We start from the raw sequence: 25330 nt of genomic DNA, 5'->3' as shown, positions 1-25330 counted from the left end.
AGTTAGCAAGATCCCATTGAAAAGATAGGATACGCAAATGGCATAGGGGGATCTGCGGTATGGAAAAGTGGCGGCTGCAAAGTGAGCGTTAGACCCTTTCCTGACTGACTCTAAATACCAGCGGTAGCCTAAAACCAGCGTTAGGAGCCTCTAACACTGGTTTTGACGGCTAACGCCAAACTCTAAATCTAGCCGTTAGTTCATTAAAATGACTTTGTAAGATACAAGACTTTTGATTTTCCCAACATGTTTCATTAGTTGTATGGAATTTGTCAGGGTTTAGAAACTGTCCTGAAGAAGACACAAAGAGACCCGTATGGAGCTTGTGGGCATGTGTTTCTGGCGAGTCTTCAGACTCACCAGAAACAGCAGTTATGAAGCAGCGGTCTAAAGTCTGAGCAGGTGCACAGAAATCGCCACAATTCAACCTGATCAAGAACGATCAGGTTGATTGACACCCCACTGCTGGCGGATGATTGGCCGTGGGTCTGCAGGGGGTGGCGTTGCACCAGCAGCTCTTGTGAGCTGCTGGTGCAATGCTGAATATGGAGTGCATATTGCTCTCCGCATTCAGCGAGGTCTTGCGGAACTGATCCGCACTGTCGGATCAGGTCTGCAAGACCTTTGTTAAATAGGCCTTCATGGCTAGAATGAGTTAATGATGCACTCTAGCACACTGAATATAATCCAGGATGGGACCCCCAGAGACAACTGTGAATAATTTACTTAGTGCTTTAGAATAACTCATGTGCCATTGAAAAATGAAGATCACGACAGGAAGATATGCTCCAGATTATAGTCAGGACCTTTTAGAGTTGATTGTGGATTATGTTTTTATTATATGTTCTCATTGTAGATTTTCTTTATACACTTGATGCATATTTGATTTTAGCAGATATACTGTATATAGTGATTTGTATATATATTTTCCATTTGCGCCAATTCACATACTTCTTTCTACTCATATATTTATTTATTTATAAAATATTTTACCAGGAAGGATACATTGAGATTTCTCTCGTTTTCAAGTATGCCCTGGGTCCACAAAACATTGCATTGATAAATAGGGTACAATAAAATACAAAAACAATAATAATACACAATATATGCAAAAATTTAGCATAGAACAGGTAGAGAATATATAATCAACCATGGCAGGTGCATTCTATTTTGAGATATGTAGAGAGGGATCTCTTAAAGGATATTAGACTTGGGGAAGGTTTGAAAGTGAGTGGGAGGTCATTCCATAATTCTGGCGCTCTGTAGGAAAAGGAGGATTGAGCTGTTTTCTTTTTGTATTGAGGCAAGCTAAATAATGTGCTGGTATTGGATCGGAGGTTATAGGAGGTGGGAATAGCCGGGGAGAGCATTCTGCTCAGGTAGGGTGGGAGCTTCCCAAAAAGGCTCTTAAACACAAGGCAGGAAAGATGATTCCAGCGACAGCCAGTTTAGTTCTTTTAGCATGTCACAATGGTGGGTCCTGTAGTTACATTGTAGCACAAAGCAGCAGAATGAGTTATACAATGTATTAAGTTTATTAAGGTGAGTTTGCAGTGCAGGTGCATATACTATGTTCCCGTAATCCATGATAGGCATCAGCATTTGCTGTACCATTTTTTCTTTTACTGTAGCGCTGAGGCAGGATTTGTTTCTCTACAGGGCACCTAGTTTTGGATAAGGTTTAGATGCAAGTTTTTCTATGTGGAGGCCAAAAGATAGATTGGGGTCTAACAACATACCCAAGTATTTGAAAGAGTGGACTGCGGTCAGTGTGCAATTGAATTTTGTTTTGATGTGTAGATGGGAATTTTGTAATTTGTGTAATTTAGGTCCCGTTCCAAAGATCATTGTGACAGTTTTGTCAATGTTTAGGAAGAGTTTGTTTTTTGAGATCCACTTTTCTACCTCTGTGAACTTGTCTTGGAGCACTGCTTCAAGCTGCGGCAGATTGGAATTGTTTGCATAAATTACCGTGTAATCTTTTTACATGTGTACAGTTGAGGATTTGCAGACATTAGGAAATCATTTATAAATAACATGAATAGTAGGGGGCCGAGAATGGAACCTTGGGGAAAACCACACATGACTGGGAGAGGGTCGCTGTCAGAAATGGAGACATATTGTGATCGATCTGATACATATGGTCGAAACCAGGTCAACCGACGATCAGCAATACCAGAGTTTTTACTTTGAGCAGTAGTATGTTGTGGTCTACTATGTCAAAGGCCTTTGCAAAATCAAGGAAAATAGCTCCAGTTAGGTCTCCTTGTTCCATGCCAGTTTGGATGTCATTGCAAACTTTTAGGAGGGCAGTTGTAGTGGAGTGTTTTGGGTGAAAACCTGATTGATAAGTGGTCAGATAGTTAGATTGTTGGTAATACTCACATAGTTGCATATGGACACATTTTCTAAGATTTTTGACAATACTAGGAGCAATGATATAGGGCGATAGTTAGAAACCAAGGTTAACTCCCCACTTTTATGGATAGGCACTACTCTTGCAGTTTTCCGAAGTTTGGGTATGTATCCTGACACCAAGGATTCATTAATTAGGGTTTTGACAGGTTTAGCAAATGCCGGCGCACTGAGCTTCAACAGCATTGCTGGGATTTGATCAGGTCCAGGCTGGTTTTTCATTTTTAGATTATTAAGGTGTTTCTTAATGACATTGATGGGTACAGGTCTAAAATTGAACTTCTCTATATTTGGTCTTTGCTGATTTAGTGGGGCCTGATCCACATTTGTAGTTTCAGGATGCGTGTCATTTATTAGTTTGTCAATCAGGGTGGTGGAGCATCCGACAAAATAACTATTAAAGACATTTGCTACTTCTAAGGGGAGTTGCAGGGTTTGGTTGTTCATATTGACAGTGGAGGGTTGGGAGTGGATTGGTGGATTTTGTAAGTTATTTATGAGTTTCCAAAACTTTCTAAGATTTGATATGTTATTGTTCAGATTTTCATAGAAATGTTGGGCCTCGGCCAATTTTGTTTGTTTAGTGCATATATTTCGTAATTTTCTATATACACAGTGATCGTTCATAGAGCCTGTATGCTTGAATTTTGACCACAATGAATCCTGAAACTGGTACATTTGAATGAGGTCAGCTGTGATCCAATTCAAGTGTGCTCCTTTTACTCTCACCTTACGCAGCGGGGCATGTCAATTCCAAACTTGCAGGAGTTAAAGGGATACTAACCCCAAATTTTTTCTTTCTTGATTCGGATAAAGCATGCAATTTTAAGCAACTTTCTAAATTTCTCATATTATCAATTTTTCTTTGTTCTCATGTTATCTTGATTTGAAAAAGCAGTAATGAAAGGTTAGGAGCCGGCCAATTTTTAGTTCAGCACCTGGGTAGCGCTTGCTAATTGGTTTGCTGCATTTAGCCACAAATCAGCAAGTTCTACCTAGGTGCTGAACAAAAAATGGGCTGGCTCTAAAGCTTACAGTACTGCTTTTCAAATCAAGATAGCATGAGAACAAAGAAAAATTGATAATAGGAGTAAATGAGAAAGTTGCTGAAAATATCATGCTCTATCTGAATCATGAAAGAAAAAATTGGGTTTAGTGTCCCTTTAAGACTTAAAGAATTCAACTGCAGAGTCTAGATCTAGGATTAGGTATAATCTGTGCAGGGGATGTTCTTGATGTCATTTAGAAATGATTGAAGATTACATTTTTTGAAGGACCTGGTGATTTTAACCTTGGGAAGAAAATGTAGTTGCCTTTATTTTGCGCACGCAGTACGCTAAGCAGTGGTCACTGAAATTGTTAGGGAGAACACCTGCCTCCCGGATTTGGCCGGAAGAAGTATATATATATTTTGTTACTAGGGCTAGGGGCACTCAGATTATATATGGGTATTAAGTTATGTGCTGGCAATCCAAACATTAATATATAACAAATTAGATAGAGTGAGCTCAACCAAATCTAGAGAGCTAAAGCGGATGTCAGGCCGCACCATATACCACCCACACAATATAAATAGAAACGATATCCTAAACAGGTATGCTGGACATATACATATTTATTAAAAACACAGCCATAAACAATTGCTGAAAAGGTAGCAAATAACAGAATACAAGTGTAGTGCACTACTGGAATGTTATTCTTGCTAGCATATTAAAGATTAGAGCCGGCTCATGAGAAAGTTCATCTCTGCTACCGGGCACTTGAGTGTAGCAAGAATCACATTCCAGTAGTGCACTACACTTGTATTCTGTTATTTGCTACCTTTTCAGCAATTGTTTATGGCTGTGTTTTTAATAAATATATATATATGTCTAGCATACCTGTTTAGGATATCGTTTCTATTTATATTGTGTGGGTGGTATATGGTGTGGCCTGACATCCGCTTTAGCTCTCTAGATTTGGTTGAGCTCTCTCTATCTAATTTGTTTTATATATATATATATATATATATATATATATATATATATATATATATATATATTTATATATTCATATCCATCTTTAGACATGTATATATATATATATATATATATATATATATATATATATATATATATACAGGGAGTGTAGAATTATTAGGCAAATGAGTATTTTGACCACATCATCCTCTTTATGCATGTTGTCTTACTCCAAGCTGTATAGGCTCGAAAGCCTACTACCAATTAAGCATATTAGGTGATGTGCATCTCTGTAATGAGAAGGGGTGTGGTCTAATGACATCAACACCCTATATCAGGTGTGCATAATTATTAGGCAACTTCCTTTCCTTTGGCAAAATGGGTCAAAAGAAGGACTTGACAGGCTCAGAAAAGTCAAAAATAGTGAGATATCTTGCAGAGGGATGCAGCACTCTTAAAATTGCAAACTTTCTGAAGCGTGATCATCGAACAATCAAGCGTTTCATTCAAAATAGTCAACAGGGTCGCAAGAAGCGTGTGGAAAAACCAAGGCGCAAAGTAACTGCCCATGAACTGAGAAAAGTCAAGCGTGCAGCTGCCAAGATGCCACTTGCCACCAGTTTGGCCATATTTCAGAGCTGCAATATCACTGGAGTGCCCAAAAGCACAAGGTGTGCAATACTCAGAGACATGGCCAAGGTAAGAAAGGCTGAAAGACGACCACCACTGAACAAGACACACAAGCTGAAATGTCAAGACTGGGCCAAGAAATATCTCAAGACTGATTTTTCTAAGGTTTTATGGACTGATGAAATGAGAGTGAGTCTTGATGGGCCAGATGGATGGGCCCGTGGCTGGATTGGTAAAGGGCAGAGAGCTCCAGTCCGACTCAGACACCAGCAAGGTGGAGGTGGAGTACTGGTTTGGGCTGGTATCATCAAAGATGAGCTTGTGGGGCCTTTTCGGGTTGAGGATGGAGTCAAGCTCAACTCCCAGTCCTACTGCCAGTTTCTGGAAGACACCTTCTTCAAGCAGTGGTACAGGAAGAAGTCTGCATCCTTCAAGAAAAACATGATTTTCATGCAGGACAATGCTCCATCACACGCGTCCAAGTACTCCACAGCGTGGCTGGCAAGAAAGGGTATAAAAGAAGAAAATCTAATGACATGGCCTCCTTGTTCACCTGATCTGAACCCCATTGAGAACCTGTGGTCCATCATCAAATGTGAGATTTACAAGGAGGGAAAACAGTACACCTCTCTGAACAGTGTCTGGGAGGCTGTGGTTGCTGCTGCACGCAATGTTGATGGTGAACAGATCAAAACACTGACAGAATCCATGGATGGCAGGCTTTTGAGTGTCCTTGCAAAGAAAGGTGGCTATATTGGTCACTGATTTGTTTTTGTTTTGTTTTTGAATGTCAGAAATGTATATTTGTGAATGTTGAGATGTTATATTGGTTTCACTGGTAAAAATAAATAATTGAAATGGGTATATATTTGTTTTTTGTTAAGTTGCCTAATAATTATTCACAGTAATAGTCACCTGCACACACAGATATCCCCCTAAAATAGCTATAACTAAAAACAAACTAAAAACTACTTCCAAAACTATTCAGCTTTGATATTAATGCGTTTTTTGGGTTCATTGAGAACATGGTTGTTGTTCAATAATAAAATTAATCCTCAAAAATACAACTTGCCTAATAATTCTGCACTCCCTGTATATGTGTCTATCTCAATGTTAAAGCCCTTTTTTGCAATAGTTTATATATTGTGCAATATTTTTGTTCTAATTCTTATTAGATGGTGTTAATATGATTGTAACTGTACTTTGTAATGTATTTTCGATGTGTTTTGCGACACTTTTTAGTTTTTCAAAACAGTTAACCAGAGCTCTGAGGTAGCGGTACTTATTCTAGCATAAATTGTGGTTGCGCTCACACATTCACATTGACTTTCAACTTGCAAAATGAGCACAATTTACTGAAATCACTAGAGTGCAAAGATAGTGCTCCAGTGTTATCTGGCCCAAAGTGAGTTATTCTTGAACAGAAAGAGTATACTTCAATACCTGGAAATATTCTACTGCCTCCATGAAAGATGTTGATACATATACAATTTAACATAATAAATGAATTCTAGATGTAAGCAACTTATACATATTTTTTATTCCATGCAAATTTGCTTTCATAATGTTCATTTGCTTGAGTTTTGGTGTGCAATTGGGAATTTTGGTTTTCAATATCTTTTTAAAAAGAAACCTTAAATGCTTTTAAAAATCGTCTAAATGATGATTTCACTTCTTTATTTTTCAGGCTGTAAATCATTGGATTCAGTATGGGAACTACTGCTGTATTAAAGAGAGAAAAAAGTTTTTTGCTTTCTAAGTTACCCATTGATTCTGGTGTCAGATATTGGCAGAAGATCGTTGTATAAAGAAGGATAACAACGATGAGGTGTGAAGAGCACGTGTAGAAGGCTTTACGTCTTCCAGTGCTGGAATTAATTCTCATGATGGTATTAATAATAAAGATATAAGAGATGAAAGTGATACTAAATGGAGTGAAACATCCGATCAAACTTCCAACAATAAGTTTATAAAGGTCAAAAAACGTAGTATCACTGCAAATGAGTTTCATCAATGGCATATAATCACAGAAAAAATGATTTATTATGTTGGATTTATAACATGTGAAGCTTAATATTGCTACTAGTATAGGTGTGGCTTCCATAAAACCCATTACCCAAGAGACAGTGGTCAATATAACACAAATATTTTGGTTCATCTTCATACGATAATGCAAGGGGTTACAGATAGCTGCATAACGGTCGTAGCCCATGACCGCTAGTATTAAAAGCACATCAGTTTGCAATGATGTAAATATATACATATGAGTCATGCAGGAAATAAAAGACGTCGTATTGTCTCCTGAAATGAAGATAAACAAAATCTTATGTAGAGTGACGGTGGTTGAGAAAATGTCAATGAGGGACAAGTTACTCAAGAAGAAATACATGGGGGTGCGGAGTTGAGGATCCAGAGAGACAAGCAGAATAATCATTATGTTACCACCAAGACAAATGAGATAAATAAGAAGAATTAGAAAGAAGATTGGCGCCTGCAGCTCGGGCTTTTCAGAAATACCCTTAATAATGAAATAAGTTACTTCAGTGAAATTTATCTGTTCCATGATTGAGATGCTAAAATAAAGAAAATCTTAGTTAAACTTTATTTTTCTATATTTTTTCCTATAAATTAACTCATTTATTAAAGTCAAGACATAAAAACCTGGTGAAAAAAAATCCCATTTTAATGCCGATTCATCAAGCTCCCGGAGCTTGATCCAGCTATTTCCATATGAACCTTCAGGCTAGCCGGAAACAGGAGTTAATAAGCAGCAATCTTAAGAGGCAGACATAATCTGCCCAATAACATATGATTGGGTTGATTGACATCCCCTGCTAGCGGCCGCAAATCTCCAGGGGGCGGCATTGCACAAGCAGTTCCCCAGACCTGATTGTGCAATGATAAATGCCGACAGCATACACTGTCTGCATTTATCGTTGTGCAGCGGACATGATCACTACAGCGGATCATGTCCGTTCGCACTTTCATAAATTGGCCCCATACTATCTAAATTGCTTCATTCTTTTGGTATCCTTTTGTAGAAGGAGCAGTAATGCACTATGGGGAGCTGGCTGAAAGCCAATGAGAAGCAGTAAATATGTGCAGCCACCAATCAGCAGCTTCTAAACCTAACTAAATTGGAAAGTTACTTAAAATTCCATGGTCTGAATCATAATAATAACATTTTCGGGCCAGATTAAGAATGTGTAAAATAACGCTTCCGCTTGAAGGTAAAAGAAAAAAATAAATAAAATCACAGCCCTGCAAAAAGATAAACTTACAGGTTTCAAAATAAATTTTTTTTGCCCAAGTTCTCTTAGTCTTAGACTGTTCCTTCCTTTGGTGTAGGTTGTTTCTGTAGATATTATTATTCACAAAAGTGTTTAATATATTCAACTTTATTCCCAGTCCATATGTGTATTTTTTATGTATAGCCATGGCCACATTATAACCATTGGCCATATCCAATATGTAAAAGTTTGCTTCACCCCCCAGGCTGGTTCCAACATGTGACCATAATATATGGACCATATCTAGTCTAATTGAAGCTATGAGTTTGGCAATATGCATTACGCCAGGGTTAAAAACTTTTTGAACATGCTGCTTCATATGTATCCTCTGGTACCCTTTTGCTAATATAACTGCAATAGGCACAGACTTAACATTCATTTTTTGCTTATATGAAAGCGGTTTTACTATAGAATGATCCATAATGTGCAGACATATGTTGATATACATATTTCATAACCCTAGTAAGTATTGTTTGTGGTCTTCCTGATTTACATAAAGATACGACACACAGTTATTCTAAAATGCTACTGCCCATAATAATATCTATTTGCCCACTTTAAAGATGGTTGCCAAACATTTGGAACACTGATTTCGAATCGCCCATAATTTTACCTGTTTGCCCATTTTAAAGATGGCCGCTACCAACTTGGATGTTGTCAGGTTAGGAAATGTCCAGAAGAAGACCCAAATGCTAGGGCGAACTTAAACAACACCCTTGCAATCTGAGTTTAATCCAGGACGTGACCCCACGACAACCTCTAAAAAACAATGCACTCACGATATGGAGCAGAGTTAGCCTGAGTCCAAAGTAATTCAAAATATCAGCCAAATAGACTTCTGAGTAAGGAACTGGTTTCAGGAAATGTCTTCCACAGAATCAGGAGAGCAGGGATAGTCCCCTTATACTCAAACAGAGGAAGGGTAAAACAAGAAACAGTTAATAATGCAGGAATAGGTAACTTGTTATCAGGCAGTTTGAGGGTTAACACTATGTAGTCAGTCCTTGCAGAGTTTGGCAACAGGTAATCAGGCAGTTTGAAGGTTAATACTGAATAGTCAGTACTTGCAGAGTTAGACAACAGGATATCAGGTAGTTTGAGGGTTAATACTGAATAGTCAGTACTTGCAGAGTTAGACAACAGGATATCAGGTAGAGGTTAACACAGATTAATCAGTACTTGCAGAGATTGGCAACAGGTTAACATGCAGTTTGAGCGTTTACACTGAATGAACAGTACTTGCAGAGTTTGGCAATAGGTTAACATGCAGTTTGAGAGTTTCACAGAATAAACAGTACAGTGTTTGGCAAAGGGATATCAAGCAGTTTGAAGGTTTACACTGAATGATCAGTACTTGCAGAGGTTGGCAACAGGTAAACATGCAGTTTGAGAGTTTCACAGAATAAACCAGTACTTGCAGTGTTTGGCAACAGGAAATCAAGCAGTTTGAAGGTTACACTGAATAAACAGTACTTGCAGAGTTTGGCAACAGGTTAACATGCAGTTTGAGAGATTCACAGAATAAACAGTACTTGCAGTGTTTGGAACAGGTTATCAGGAAGTTTGTGGGTTAACCCAGCATAGTCAGTCTTTGCAGAGTTTGGCAACAGAAAATCAGCAGTTAGAGAGTTTCCACAGCGAAGTCCTCACAGGAACCCCAAAGGGTAACAAAAAAACGGGCACTGAAGAAACAGGAAGCCCGGAATAAAAAGCCTGGTAGTGACATCATCATGAAGGGGCGGCTCAGACTACCTGCCAATCAAGCACACAGAGAGGACCGCCAGAGCTTCCCAGAGGCCGAGCGTGACAGATGTCATAAATGTTCCTAAATTGGTGCCAAAATTTGCCACACCCCCTCTTCCCTGATAGGATGAACTAGCCTTTAAATATTTTAATCATTCTGAGTGCTGGTATAGTCTTGATAAATGCCTCCCCAGGCCGAAACGCGTTGACAGACCCCCATTTGACATACCAGCCTGAGATACACGGTGAGCACACTTCCTATATGTGCCCTGTTTTAGCAGCAGTTTTTTGGTGCACCTGTATTTTTTTCTTTTTCCTTTAGGCATCCGGACTCTGCAGTCTCTGACCTCACATTACAGATTAAACTGTTAACCACTTCAGTCGGATTCATACATCTTGGACTATCTTTTTTTTCTTTTTCATTTTTTTCATTTTTTTGTATTTGGGCTATTTTTTAAAATATCATATGTATTTTATATATTTTTTATATTTCTTTTGAGCTGTTAATATGTTCCTATTGCTGCAGCAATTACCAGCTCTAACATATGCACACTGTGTTTCCATATGTTTTAATATGTATTTATGAGATACATATACTTATTTTTATATTTGTAAATTTTTGTTGTTCTGTATTTGTAAATTAAAAAAGTATTACCAGGTAATACTTAACAGTAAGCCTTGCTACCTGAACTTATTGAATATCACCTGTGACAGATATACCATGTTTATCCGGTACTAGATATGATTTAAAGTTACACTTCAACACCTATGTGAAACCACTTTCCACACACTTTAAGCACTTTATACAACCTAGTTATTATTCCTATTTCCTAATGCAATGTCCTCAATTGTACTGATTTGTAATAGTATCCTTGATTGCATCTTTTTAACCCCTTTATGTAACTTTATGTGATTTTTTTTTTCACCTGGAGATATTTGTTACATAAACTGTAACTTAAATGTTACAGTTTTTTTTATCACACTTTTGGTCGCATTTCTGATGTACTGTATCTCAGACTTCTTGCATCTCCTTAGCCTGCCATGTCTGTTAACTCTTTTTAAATCAGCCAATAGGATTGAGCTTGCATTCTATTGGCTGATTGGATCAGCCAATAGGATGAAAGCTCAATCCTATTGGCTGATTCTAACAGCCAATAGGATTTTTTCCCCTTTAATTCCGATTGGGTGATAGAATTCTATCAGCCAATCGGAATGTAAGAGACGCCATCTTGGATGACGTCATTTAAAGGAAACTTCATTCTTCAAGAGATGTCGTAAGAAGAGGATGCTCCGCGCCGGATGTCTTGAAGATGGAGCCGCTCCGCTTGGATGGATGAAGATAGAAGATGCCGCTTGGATAGAAGATGCCGCTTGGATGAAGACTTTGGCCCGCATGGATAAAGACTTCTGCCGGCTTCGCTGAGGACTTCTGCCACTTGGATGAGGATGGATGTCTTCGAAAACTGTATGTGGATCTTCGGGGGTTAGTGTTAGGATTTTTAAGGGTTTATTGGGTGGGTTTTAATTTTAGGTTAGGGACTTTGGGCAGTAAAAGAGCTGAATGACCTTTTAAGGGCAATGCCCATACAAATGCCCTTTTCAGGGCAATAGGGAGCTTAGGTTTTTTAGATAGGTTTGTATTTGGGGGTGTTGGTTGTGTGGGTGGTGGGTTTTACTGTTGGGGGGTATTTGTATTTTTTTAACAGGTAAAAGATCTGATTTCTTTGGGGCAATGCCGCGCAAAAGGCCCTTTTAAGGGCCATTGGTAGTTTAGTGTAGGCTAGGGGTTTTTTTATTTTATTTTGGGGGGCTTTTTTATTTTGAGAGGGCTATTAGATTAGGTGTAATTAGTTTAAATATTTGATAATTTATTTTTTATTTTGTTCAACTTACTTGTTATTTTTTTGTAACTTAGGCCTAGATTTGGAGTTTGGCGGTAAAAGGGCTGTTAACGCTCCGCGGGTTTTTTTCTGGCCGCACCATAAATTTAACTCTGGTATCGAGAGTTCAAAAAAATGCTGCGTTAGGCTCCAAAAAAGGAGCGTAGAGCATTTTTACCGCAAAAGCAACTCTCGATACCAGAGTTGCTTACGGACGCAGCCAGCCTCAAAAACGTGCTCGTGCACGATTCTCCCATAGGAAACAATGGGGCTGTTTGAGCTGAAAAAAAACCTAACACCTGAAAAAAAGCCGCGTTCAGCTCCTAACGCAGCCCCATTGTTTCCTATGGGGAAACACTTCCTACGTCTGCACCTAACACTCTAACATGTACCCCGAGTCTAAACACCCCTAACCTTACACTTATTAACCCCTAATCTGCCGCCCCCGCTATCGCTGACCCCTGCATTACACTTTTAACCCCTAATCTGGCGCTCCGTAAAACGCCGCCACCTACGTTATCCCTATGTACCCCTAATCTGCTGCCCTAACATCGCCGACCCCTATGTTATATTTATTAACCCCTAATCTGCCCCCCACAACGTCGCCTCCACCTACCTACACTTATTAACCCCTAATCTGCCGAGCGGACCTGAGCGCTACTATAATAAAGTTATTAACCCCTAATCCGCCTCACTAACCCTATCATAAATAGTATTAACCCCTAATCTGCCCTCCCTAACATCGCCGACACCTAACTTCAATTATTAACCCCTAATCTGCCGACCGGAGCTCACCGCTATTCTAATAAATGGATTAACCCCTAAAGCTAAGTCTAACCCTAACACTAACACCCCCCTAACTTAAATATAATTTTTATCTAACGAAATAAATTAACTCTTATTAAATAAATTATTCCTATTTAAAGCTAAATACTTACCTGTAAAATAAACCCTAATATAGCTACAATATAAATTATAATTATATTATAGCTATTTTAGGATTAATATTTATTTTACAGGCAACTTTGTAATTATTTTAACCAGGTACAATAGCTATTAAATAGTTAAGAACTATTTAATAGTTACCTAGTTAAAATATTTACAAAATTACCTGTAAAATAAATCCTAACCTAAGATATAATTAAACCTAACACTACCCTATCAATAAAATAATTAAATAAACTACCTACAATTACCTACAATTAACCTAACACTACACTATCAATAAATTAAATAAACACAATTGCTACAAATAAATACAATTAAATAAACTAGCTAAAGTACAAAAAATAAAAAAGAACTAAGTTACAGAAAATAAAAAAATATTTACAAACATAAGAAAAATATTACAACAATTTTAAACTAATTACACCTACTCTAAGCCCCCTAATAAAATAACAAAGCCCCCCAAAATAAAAAATTCCCTACCCTATTCTAAATTAAAAAAGTTACAAGCTCTTTTACCTTACCAGCCCTGAACAGGGCCCTTTGCGGGGCATGCCCCAAGAAGTTCAGCTCTTTTGCCTGTAAAAAAAAACATACAATACCCCCCCCCCCAACATTACAACCCACCACCCACATACCCCTAATCTAACCCAAACCCCCCTTAAATAAACCTAACACTAATCCCCTGAAGATCTTCCTACCTTGTCTTCACCATCCAGGTATCACCGATCGGTCCTGGCTCCGATATCTTCATCCAACCCAAGCGGGGGCTAGACATCCACTGAAGAAGTCCAGAAGAGGGTCCAAAGTCTTCCTCCTATCCGGCAAGAAGAGGACATCCGGACCGGCAAACATCTTCTCCAAGCGGCATCTTCTATCTTCTTCCATCCGGAGCGAAGCGGCTGATCTTGAAGACCTCCGGCGCGGATCCATCCTCTTCTTTCGACGTCCAACTGAAGAATGAAGGTTCCTTTAAGGGACGTCATCCAAGATGGCGTCCCTCGAATTCCGATTGGCTGATAGGATTCTATTAGCCAATCGGAATTAAGGTAGGAATTTTCTGATTGGCTGATGGAATCAGCCAATCAGAATCTAGTTCAATCCGATTGGCCGATCCAATCAGCCAATCAGATTGAGCTCGCATTCTATTGGCTGATCGGAACAGCCAATAGAATGCGAGCTCAATCTGATTGGCTGATTGGATCAGCCAATCGGATTGAACTAGATTCTGATTGGCTGATTCCATCAGCCAATCAGAAAATTCATACCTTAATTCCGATTGGCTAATAGAATCCTATCAGCCAATCGGAATTCGAGGGACGCCATCTTGGATGACGTCCCTTAAAGGAACCTTCATTCTTCAGTTGGACGTCGAAAGAAGAGGATGGATCCGCGCCGGAGGTCTTCAAGATCAGCCGCTTCGCTCCGGATGGAAGAAGATAGAAGATGCCGCTTGGAGAAGATGTTTGCCGGTCCGGATGTCCTCTTCTTGCCGGATAGGAGGAAGACTTTGGACCCTCTTCTGGACTTCTTCAGTGGATGTCTAGCCCCCGCTTGGGTTGGATGAAGATATCGGAGCCAGGACCGATCGGTGATACCTGGATGGTGAAGACAAGGTAGGAAGATCTTCAGGGGATTAGTGTTAGGTTTATTTAAGGGGGGTTTGGGTTAGATTAGGGGTATGTGGGTGGTGGGTTGTAATGTTGGGGGGGGGGGTATTGTATGTTTTTTTTTACAGGCAAAAGAGCTGAACTTCTTGGGGCATGCCCCGCAAAGGGCCCTGTTCAGGGCTGGTAAGGTAAAAGAGCTTGTAACTTTTTTAATTTAGAATAGGGTAGGGAATTTTTTATTTTGGGGGGCTTTGTTATTTTATTAGGGGGCTTAGAGTAGGTGTAATTAGTTTAAAATTGTTGTAATATTTTTCTTATGTTTGTAAATATTTTTTTATTTTCTGTAACTTAGTTCTTTTTTATTTTTTGTACTTTAGCTAGTTTATTTAATTGTATTTATTTGTAGCAATTGTGTTTATTTAATTTATTGATAGTGTAGTGTTAGGTTAATTGTAGGTAATTGTAGGTAGTTTATTTAATTATTTTATTGATAGGGTAGTGTTAGGTTTAATTATATCTTAGGTTAGGATTTATTTTACAGGTAATTTTGGAAATATTTTAACTAGGTAACTATTAAATAGTTCTTAACTATTTAATAGCTATTGTACCTAGTTAAAATAAATACCAAGTTGCCTGTAAAATAAATATTAATCCTAAAATAGCTATAATATAATTATAATTTATATTGTAGCTATATTAGGGTTTATTTTACAGGTAAGTATTTAGCTTTAAATAGGAATAATTTATTTAATAAGAGTTAATTTATTTCGTTAGATTAAAATTATATTTAAGTTAGGGGGGTGTTAGTGTTAGGGTTAGACTTAGCTTTAGGGGTTAATACATTTATTAGAATAGCGGTGAGCTCCGATCGGAAGATTAGGGGTTAATAATTGAAGTTAAGTGTCGGCGATGTTAGGGAGGGCAGATTAGGGGTTAATACTATTTATTATAGGGTTAGTGAGGCGGATTAGGGCTTAATAACTTTATTATAGTAGCGCTCAGGTCCGCTCGGCAGATTAGGGGTTAATAAGTGTAGGCAGGTGTCGGCGACGTTGAGGGGGGCAGATTAGGGGTTAATAAATGTAATATAGGGGTCGGCGGGGGTTAGGGGCAGCAGATTAGGGGTACATAGGGATAACGTAGGTGGCGGCGATTTGCGGTCGGAAGATTAGGGGTTAATTATTTTAAGTAGCTTGCGGCGACGTTGTGGGGGGCAAGTTAGGGGTTAAGAAATATAATATAGGGGTCGGCGGTGTTAGGGGCAGCAGATTAGGGGTACATAAGTATAACGTAGGTGGCGGTCGGCAGATTAGGGGTTAAAAATTTTAATCGAGTGGCGGCGATGTGGGGGGAGCTCGGTTTAGGGGTACATAGGTAGTTTATGGGTGTTAGTGTACTTTAGGGTACAGTAGTTAAGAGCTTTATAAACCGGCGTTAGCCAGAAAGCTCTTAACTCCTGCTATTTTTCTGCGGCTGGAATCTTGTCGTTAGAGTTCTAACGCTCACTGCAGAAACGACTCTAAATACCGGAGTTAGGAAGATCCCATTGAAAAGATAGGATACGCAAATGGCGTAGGGGGATCTGCGGTATGGAAAAGTCGCGGCTGAAAAGTGAGCGTTAGACCCTTACCTACACGACTCTAAATACCGGCGGTAGCCTAAAACCAGCGTTAGGAGCCTCTAACGCTGGTTTTCACGGCTAACGCCAAACTCCAAATCTAGGTCTTAGTAATTTAATAGTAGATTTAAATAACTTGAGTAAGGTTAGGTTTTTAAATATGTAATATAGTTAATTTAATTGTTAGTTTAATGTAATTTTAGTATAATAATTAGGGTAGGTTAATTAATAGTTTAATATAGTTTAAAGTAATTGTAGGATAATAGTTAGGGTAGGTTAATTAGTAGTTTAATATAGTTTATTTTAATTCTAAAGGTAAGTTTAAATTTATTATAAGATAGGGATGAGTTAATATTTAATGTAAAGTTAGCGGGTTGTTAGGTTTAAGGGTTAATAGCTTAATTTAGTTAATGGTGGCGTGGGGGGCTGGTGGTTTAGGGGTTAATAAGTTTGTAAGTGGTAGTGATGTGGGAGGCCAGGGGTTTAGGGGTTAATACATTTACTTAGTTGCGGAGGGATCTGGGAGCGGGGGGGATAGGGGTTAATAACTTTATTAGAGTTGTGGTGGGCTCCAGGAGCAGTGGGATGGGGGTTAATGACTTTATTTAGTTGCGGCGGGATACAGGATAAACATTTTAGTATAGTGGGGGTGTTTAGCGACAGGGTATAAAAAAATGTTGGGAAAAAGCTGAATAGCAACGAGATCGATGACTGCTAGTTAACAACAGTCCGCAGCTCATCGTCCCGTACTTGGTGAGCGGCTTTTTGACAGCTTTTTTTATAAATAAGTAGAGCGTATTTAGCCTCAATATAGCTTTTGCTTCTATTTACCGCTCCACACACGAATTGCTGTGATCCTCCAAAAGGATCTTAGAACCCACCGCGTACTCTGGCATTGGAAACAGGGAATGCAACTGTTCAAGTAGCTGTTTGTTGCTGAACTTTCCGAGACTGCCCAGGAAAACTTGAAAGTTCCATTAAAACCCTGAAAGGGAAGATTTTATAATAATTAGTAACTTAAATACTTGTATTAGGTAAAACATTTTTACAAATTTGACATATTATATTGCAAGTAGTGATGTCGCAAACCTAAAAATTTCGGTTCGCGAACGGCGGACTTGAACTTCCGAGACTGTTCGCGAACCGGCGAACCGGGCGAACCGCCATTGACTTCAATAGGCAGGTGAATTTTAAAACCAACAGGGACTCTTTTTGGCCAAAATAGTGATGGAAAAGTTGTTTCAAGGGGACTAACACCTGGACTGTGGCATGCCGGAGGGGGATCCATGGCAAAACTCCCACGGAAAATTACATAGTTGATGCAGAGTCTGGTTTTAATTCATAAAGGGCATAAATCACCTAACATTCCTTAATTGTTTGGAATAACGTGCTTTAAAACATCAGGTATGATGTTGTATCGATCAGGTAGTGTAAGGGTTACGCCCGCTTCACAGTGACAGACCAAACTCCCCGTGTAATGCACCGCAAACAACCGCAAACAGTCCATTGGCACAACCACAAGATAGATAGATTTGATAAATAGATACATAGATTACATAGATCAATAGATGCAATATACATATGATAGATACAAATTACATAGATCAATAGATGCAATATACATTTGATAGATACGAATTACATAGATCAATAGATGCAATATACATTTGATAGATACGAATTACTTAGATCAATAGATTCAATATACATTTGATAGATACGAATTACATAGATCAATAGATGCAATATACATTTGATAGATACGAATTACATAGATCAATAGATGCAATATACCTTTGATAGATACGAATTACATAGATCAATAGATGCAATATACATTTGATAGATACGAATTACATAGATCAATAGATGAAATATACATTTGATAGATACGAATTACATAGATCAACAGATGCAATATACATTTGATAGATACGAATTAAATAGATCAATAGATGCAATATACATTTGATAGATACGAATTACATAGATCAATAGATGCAATATACATTTGATAGATACGAATTACATAGATCAACAGATGCAATATACATTTGATAGATACGAATTACATAGATCAATAGATGCAATATACATTTGATAGATACGAATTACATAGATCAATAGATGCAATATACATTTGATAGATACGATTTACATAGATCAATAGATGCAATATACATTTGATAGATACGAATTACATAGATCAATAGATGCAATATATATTTGATAGATACGATTGATAGATAGATTTGATAGATAAATGGATAGATTTGATAGATATATAATTTCCCAGACAGAGAATTACAAGACGTGCGGTCTGGGACCCATGGTAAGGTTCCCAGAGGCAGTTGCGGCGCCAGGGGACGTGTATATGGCATGGATTTTTGGAACCGGGAGATGGAAAAAGATGCTTGGTTGGTCTTCCTGCTTCAAATTTGGGGCACTGCGCGTGCAATCTATTGTGCCACCAGATATGAGTGGTGTGTTAAGTAGTACTATTCTTAGCAGTTTAATACCTGTTACTCCCCCTATCGGGGGAGGTGTATATGGCATGGATTTTAGAACTGGGAGATGGAAAAAGATGCTTGGTCGGTCCTCCTACTTCAAATTTGGCCGAAACACAAGTGGCTGTCACAAAACAGTCCGGCCACGAGATGGATAGATTTGATAGATAGATACATAGCTTACATAGATCAATAGATGCAAAATACATTTGATAGATACAAATTACATAGCTCAATAGATGCAATATACATTTGATAGATACGAATTACATATATCAATAGATGAAATATACATAGATACGAATTACATAGATCAATAGATGCAATATACATTTGATAGATACAAATTACATAGATCAATAGATGCAATATTCATTTGATAGATACGAATTACATAGATCAATAGATGCAATATACATTTGATAGATACAAATTACATAGATCAATAGATGCAATATACATTTGATAGATACGAATTACATAGATCAATAGATACAATATACATTTGATAGATATGAATTACATAGATCAATAGATGCAATATACGTTTGATAGATTTGAATGATAGTTAGATAGATTTGATAGATAAAGAGATAGATTTGATAGATATATTATTTCCCAGACAGAGAATTACAAGACGTGCGGTCTGGGACCCATGGTAAGGTTCCCAGTGGCAGTTGCGGCGCCAGGGGACGTGTATATGGCATGGATTTTTGGAACCGGGAGATGGAAAAAGATGCTCGGTCAGTCCTCCTGCTTCAAATTTGGGGCACTGCCCGTGCAATCTATTGTGCCACCAGATATGAGTGGTGTGTAAAGTAGTACTATTCTTAGCAGTTTAATATCTGTTACTCCCCCTATCGGGGGAGGTGTATATGGCATGGATTTTAGGAACCGGGAGATGGAAAAAGATGCTTGGTCGTTCCTCCTACTTCAAATTTGGCCGAAACACAAGTGGCTGTCACAAAACAGTCTGGCCACGAGATAGATAGATTTGATAGATAGATACATAGATTACATAGATCAATAGATGTAATATACATTTGATAGATACAAATTACATAGATCAATAGATGCAATATACATTTGATAGATACGAATTACATAGATCAATAGATGCAATATACATTTGATAGATATAAATTACATAGATCAATAGATGCAATATACATTTGATAGATACAAATTACATAGATCAATAGATGCAATATACATTTGATAGATACGAATTACATAGATCAATAGATGCAATATACATTTGATAGATATGAATTACATAGATCAATAGATGCAATATACATTTGATAGATACGAATGATAGTTAGATAGATTTGATAGATAAAGAGATAGATTTGATAGATATATAATTTCCCAGACAGAGAATTACAAGACGTGCGGTCTGGGACCCATGGTAAGGTTCCCAGTGGCAGTTGCGGCGCCAGGGGACGTGTATATGGCATGGATTTTTGGAACCGGGAGATGGAAAAAGATGCTCGGTCGGTCCTCCTGCTTCAAATTTGGGGCACTGCCCGTGCAATCTATTATGCCACCAGATATGAGTGGTGTGTAAAGTAGTACTATTCTTAGCAGTTTAATACCTGTTACTCCCCCTATCGGGGGAGGTGTATATGGCATGGATTTTAGGAACCGGGAGATGGAAAAAGATGCTTGGTCGGTCCTCCTACTTCAAATTTGGCCGAAACACAAGTGGCTGTCACAAAACAGTCCGGCCACGAGATAGATAGATTTGATAGATAGATACATAGATTACATAGATCAATAGATGCAATATACATTTGATAGATACAAATTACATAGATCAATAGATGCAATATACATTTGATAGATACGAATTACATGGATCAATAGATGCAATATACATAGATACGAATTACATAGATCAATAGATGCAATATACATTTGATAGATACAAATTACATAGATCAATAGATGCAATATACATTTGATAGATACAAATTACATAGATCAATAGATGCAATATACATTTGATAGATACAAATTACATAGATCAATGGATGCAATATACATTTGATAGATACGAATTACATAGATCAATAGATGCAATATACATTTGATAGATACGAATGATAGTTAGATAGATTTGATAGATAAAGAGATAGATTTGATAGATATTTAATTTCCCAGACAGAGAATTACAAGACGTGTGGTCTGGGACCCATGGTAAGGTTCCCAGAGGCAGTTGCGGCACCAGGCGACGTGTATATGGCATGGATTTTCGGAACCCGGAGATGAAAAAAGATGCTCGGTCGGTCCTCCTGCTTCAAATTTGGGGCACTGCGCGTGCAATCTATTGTGCCACCAGATATGAGTGGTGTGTTAAGTTGTACTATTCTTAGCAGTTTAATACCTGTTACTCCCCCTATCAGGGGAGGTGTATATGGCATGGATTTTAGGAACCGGGAGATGGAAAAAGATGCTTGGTCGGTTCTCCTACTTCAAATTTGGCCGAAACACAAGTGGCTGTCACAAAACAGTCTGGCCACTAGATAGATAGATTTGATAGATAGATAGATAGATAGATAGATAGATACATAGATTACATAAATCAATAGATGCAATATACATTTGATAGATACAAATTACATAGATCAATAGATGCAATATACATTTGATAGATACGAATTACATAGATCAATAGATGCAATATACATAGATACGAATTACATAGATCAACAGATGCAATATACATTTGATAGATACAAATTACATAGATCAATAGATGCAATATAAATTTTATAGATACAAATTACATAGATCAATAGATGCAATATACATAGATACGAATTACATAGATCAATAGATGCAATATACATTTGATAGATATGAATTACATAGATCAATAGATGCAATATACATTTGATAGATATGAATTACATAGATCAATAGATGCAATATACATTTGATAGATACGAATGATAGTTAGATAGATTTGATAGATAAAGAGATAGATTTGATAGATATATAATTTCCCAGACAGAGAATTACAAGACGTGCGGTCTGGGACCCATGGTAAGGTTCCCAGAGGCAGTTGAGGCGCCAGGGGACGTGTATATGGCATGGATTTTCGGAACCGGGAGATGGAAAAGGTGCTCGGTCGGTCCTCCTGCTTCAAATTTGGGGCACTGCCCGTGCAATCTATTGTGCCACCAGATATCAGTGGTGTGTTAAGTAGTACTATTCTTAGCAGTTTAATACCTGTTACTCCCCCTATCGGGGGAGGTGCATATGGCATGGATTTTAGGAACCGGGAGATGGAAAAAGATGCTTGGTCGGTCCTCCTACTTTAAATTTGGCCGAAACACAAGTGGCTGGATTTTCGGAACAGGGAGATGGAAAAGGTGCTCGGTCGGTCCTCCTGCTTCAAATTTGGGGCACTGCCCGTGCAATCTATTGTGCCACCAGATATCAGTGGTGTGTTAAGTAGTACTATTCTTAGCAGTTTAATACCTGTTACTCCCCCTATCGGGGGAGGTGCATATGGCATGGATTTTAGGATACGAATGATAGTTAGATAGATTTGATAGATAAAGAGATAGATTTGATAGATATATAATTTCCCAGACAGAGAATTACAAGACGTGCGGTTTGGGACCCATGGTAAGGTTCCCAGAGGCAGTTGAGGCGCCAGGGGACGTGTATATGGCATGGATTTTCGGAACCGGGAGATGGAAAAGGTGCTCGGTCGGTCCTCCTGCTTCAAATTTGGGGCACTGCCCGTGCAATCTATTGTGCCACCAGATATCAGTGGTGTGTTAAGTAGTATTATTATTATTATTATTATTCTTTATTTATAAAGCGCCAACAGATTCCGCAGCGCTGCCCATGGGTACAAGGATAACAGTACAGTGGAGAAACAATACGATAAGACACAAAATTTTACAGACAAATACAGGGGGAGTTGAGGGCCCTGTTCCCGTGGGAACTTACAATCTAGATGGGTAGGAGGATTGGAAACAGGAGGTGGGGACTGCAGAGGTGAGAATGATATTAGTGAGGAGATAGAGGGCAACTGTTAGTTAGTTGGTTAGTTTGTTAATAAGTCGAGTGATAAGCTTCCCTGAACAGAAAGGTCTTTAGGGAACGTTTAAAGGAGGAGAGGTTAGGGGCAAGTCTGACATCTCGAGGAAGTGCGTTCCAGAGGGTTGGTGCCGCACGAGAGAAGTCCTGTAGTCTAGAATGAGAGGAGGTGATGGTAGAGGATGCAAGAAGCAGGTCGTTGTTGGATCTTAGGGGACGGGCAGGAGTATATTTGTTGATGAGTGAGGACAGGTAGGGTGGGGCAGCATTGGTGAGGGCTTTGTAGGTCAGGGTGAGAATTTTGAATTTAACTCTGTTGTGAATGGGGAGCCAGTGAAGGGACTCACAGAGAGGCGCAGCAGAAACAGAGCGTCGAGAGAGGTGGATTAGTCTGGCGGATGCATTTAGGACGGATTGGAGGGGAGAGAGGCGGGAGAGAGGGAGGCCAGTTAGTAAGTTGTTACAGTAGTCAAGTCGGGAAATTACCAGGGAGTGGATGAGCTGTTTGGTAGTTTCAGCACTCAGAAACGGGCGAATTTTGGAGATATTGCGTAGGTGGTTGCGGCAGGATGAAGAGAGCAGTTGGATGTGGGGAATGAAGGACAGATTTGAGTCAAGCGTGACTCAGAGGCAGCAGACTTGGGGTGATGGGGAGATAGTGGTGCCGCCAACAGTGATAGAGAAATTAGAGACGGGAGTGGAGCTAGAGGGGGGAATTAGAAGTAGTTCGGTCTTGGACATATTTATTTTTAGGTGGTGAGAGGCCATCCAGGAAGAAATGCCAGATAAGCAGTCGCTGATGTGAGAGTTGACAGAAGGAGAGAGTGCAGGGGTGGAAAGGTAGATCTGGGTATCATCAGCATAGAGGTGATAGCTGAAGCCATAGCTGTTGACAAGTTTACCCAGTGAAGAAGTGTAAATAGAGAAGAGTAGAGGACCCAGGACAGAGCCTTGAGGTACTCCAACAGACAGGGGCAATAGAGAGGAGGAGTCACCAGCAAAAGAGACTGAGAAGGATCTGTTAGAGAGATAAGAGTGAATCCAGGAGAGGGCAGTGTCACAGAGACCAAGAGAACTGAGAGACTGTAGGAGAAGGGGATGGTCAACAGTGTCAAAGGCAGCAGATAGGTCAAGTAAGATGAGTATAGAGTAGTAGCCTTTGTTTTTAGCAGAAAGGAGATCGTTAGTAACCTTGGTGAGAGCAGTTTCAGTTGAGTGTTGGGGACGGAAGCCAGATTGCAGGGGGTCAAGCAATGAGTTGGACAACAGGAAGTGGGTTAGGCGATTGAAAACTAGTTTTTCGAGGAGTTTTGAAGCTAGTGGGAGCAGTGATATGGGGCGGTAGTTTGCAGGGGAGTTAGGGTCGAGGGAGGGTTTTTTGAGGATGGGGGTGACCTTCGCATGTTTGAAGGAGGCAGGGAATGAGCCGGTAGAAAGGGATAGGTTAAATATGTGAGTAAGAGCCGGAGTGAGGGTGGTAGACAGAGGAGGAATTAGATGTGAGGGAATAGGGTCAAGTGGGCAGGTAGTGAGGTGTGAGGAAGACAAAAGGGAAGCCACTTCACTCTCAGTGGTTGGGAGGAGGGTGCAGAGAGTGGCAGAGGGGGTGACTGGGAGCGGAGTTGGGAGATTGCAGGTTTGTGTTGGGATGTTTCCTCGGATTGCAAGTGTTTTATTGAGAAAATAGTCAGCTAGGTCTTGAGCACTGAATGCAGATGAGGGGGGTGGTGCAGGTTGGTAGAGGAGAGAGTTGAAAATAGAGAAGAGTCTTTTAGGGTTTGAGGAGTGAGTGGATATAAGAGAGGAGAAGTAGGTTTGCTTAGCTAAGCGAAGGGCAGAGGTGTAAGAGTAGAGAATGAACTTATAGTGCATGAAATCATGTTCAGAGCGGGATTTCCTCCAGGCACGCTCAGCAGTGCGGGAGCATTTTTGTAGGTGACGCGTTTGTTGGGAGTGCCAGGGTTGGAGCTGACGACGTGGGGCTTTGCGAGGTTGGGGTGGAGCGAGAGTGTCAAGTGCAGCAGAGAGAGTATTGTTATAGTGGGTTATAGCAAGGTCAGGGCAGGATATCGTGGAAGTGTGGGGGAGGCGTAGTTGAATAATATTGGAGAGTTGGGGAGCATCCACAGTGTGCAGATTTCTGCTGGTGCGGGGGCGAGAGGGGGAAGTAGGTTTAGTATCTATATTAGGATTAAAGGTGAGCAGATGGTGGTCTGAGATGGGAAATGGGCGACATGCAACATTAGAGAGAGAGCAGAGATAGGAGAATACCAGATCAATTGAGTGTCCTTCGCGGTGGGTAGGGAATAGGGTGGATTGTGACAGGCTGAAGGAGTTAGTGAGTGAGAGAAGTTTAGAGGCAGCAGGGGCAGATGGGTTGTCAATGGGGATGTTGAAGTCCCCTAGAATTAGAGCAGGTGTATTTGTGGAGAGAAAGGAAGGAAGCCAGGCAGCAAAGTTGTCAAGGAATTGGGAAGTTGGTCCAGGGGGGCGATAGATAACTGCCACTCTGAGAGAGAGAGGGGAGAACAGGCGAATGCAGTGCACTTCAAAGGAAGAAAAGGAGAGAGATGGAAATGGGGATAGGTACTGATAGGAGCAGGAGGGGGAGAGTAAGATGCCAACACCGCCACCGTGTCTCTCACCTGGCCTAGGTGTGTGGCTAAAGTGAAGAC

At 39.5% G+C, this 25330-nt stretch overlaps 1 protein-coding gene across 1 annotated transcript; it reads right to left on the bottom strand.

The window, feature by feature from the left end:
* Positions 1-6624: 6624 nt before the first annotated feature.
* On the bottom strand, positions 6625-24732 carry LOC128636574 (uncharacterized). Its single transcript, XM_053689569.1, is given in 2 exon segments — positions 6625-7304; positions 22691-24732. Coding segments are annotated over 2 exon segments (2517 nt in total). The 5' UTR covers positions 24528-24732.
* Positions 24733-25330: the final 598 nt, after the last annotated feature.

Source organism: Bombina bombina, chromosome 7 (genome assembly GCF_027579735.1).
Source record: "Bombina bombina isolate aBomBom1 chromosome 7, aBomBom1.pri, whole genome shotgun sequence".
Taxonomy (NCBI): Eukaryota; Metazoa; Chordata; class Amphibia; order Anura; family Bombinatoridae; genus Bombina; species Bombina bombina.
Note: the sequence above shows the minus strand (reverse complement) of the source record. Positions and strands in the feature narration are given on the sequence as shown.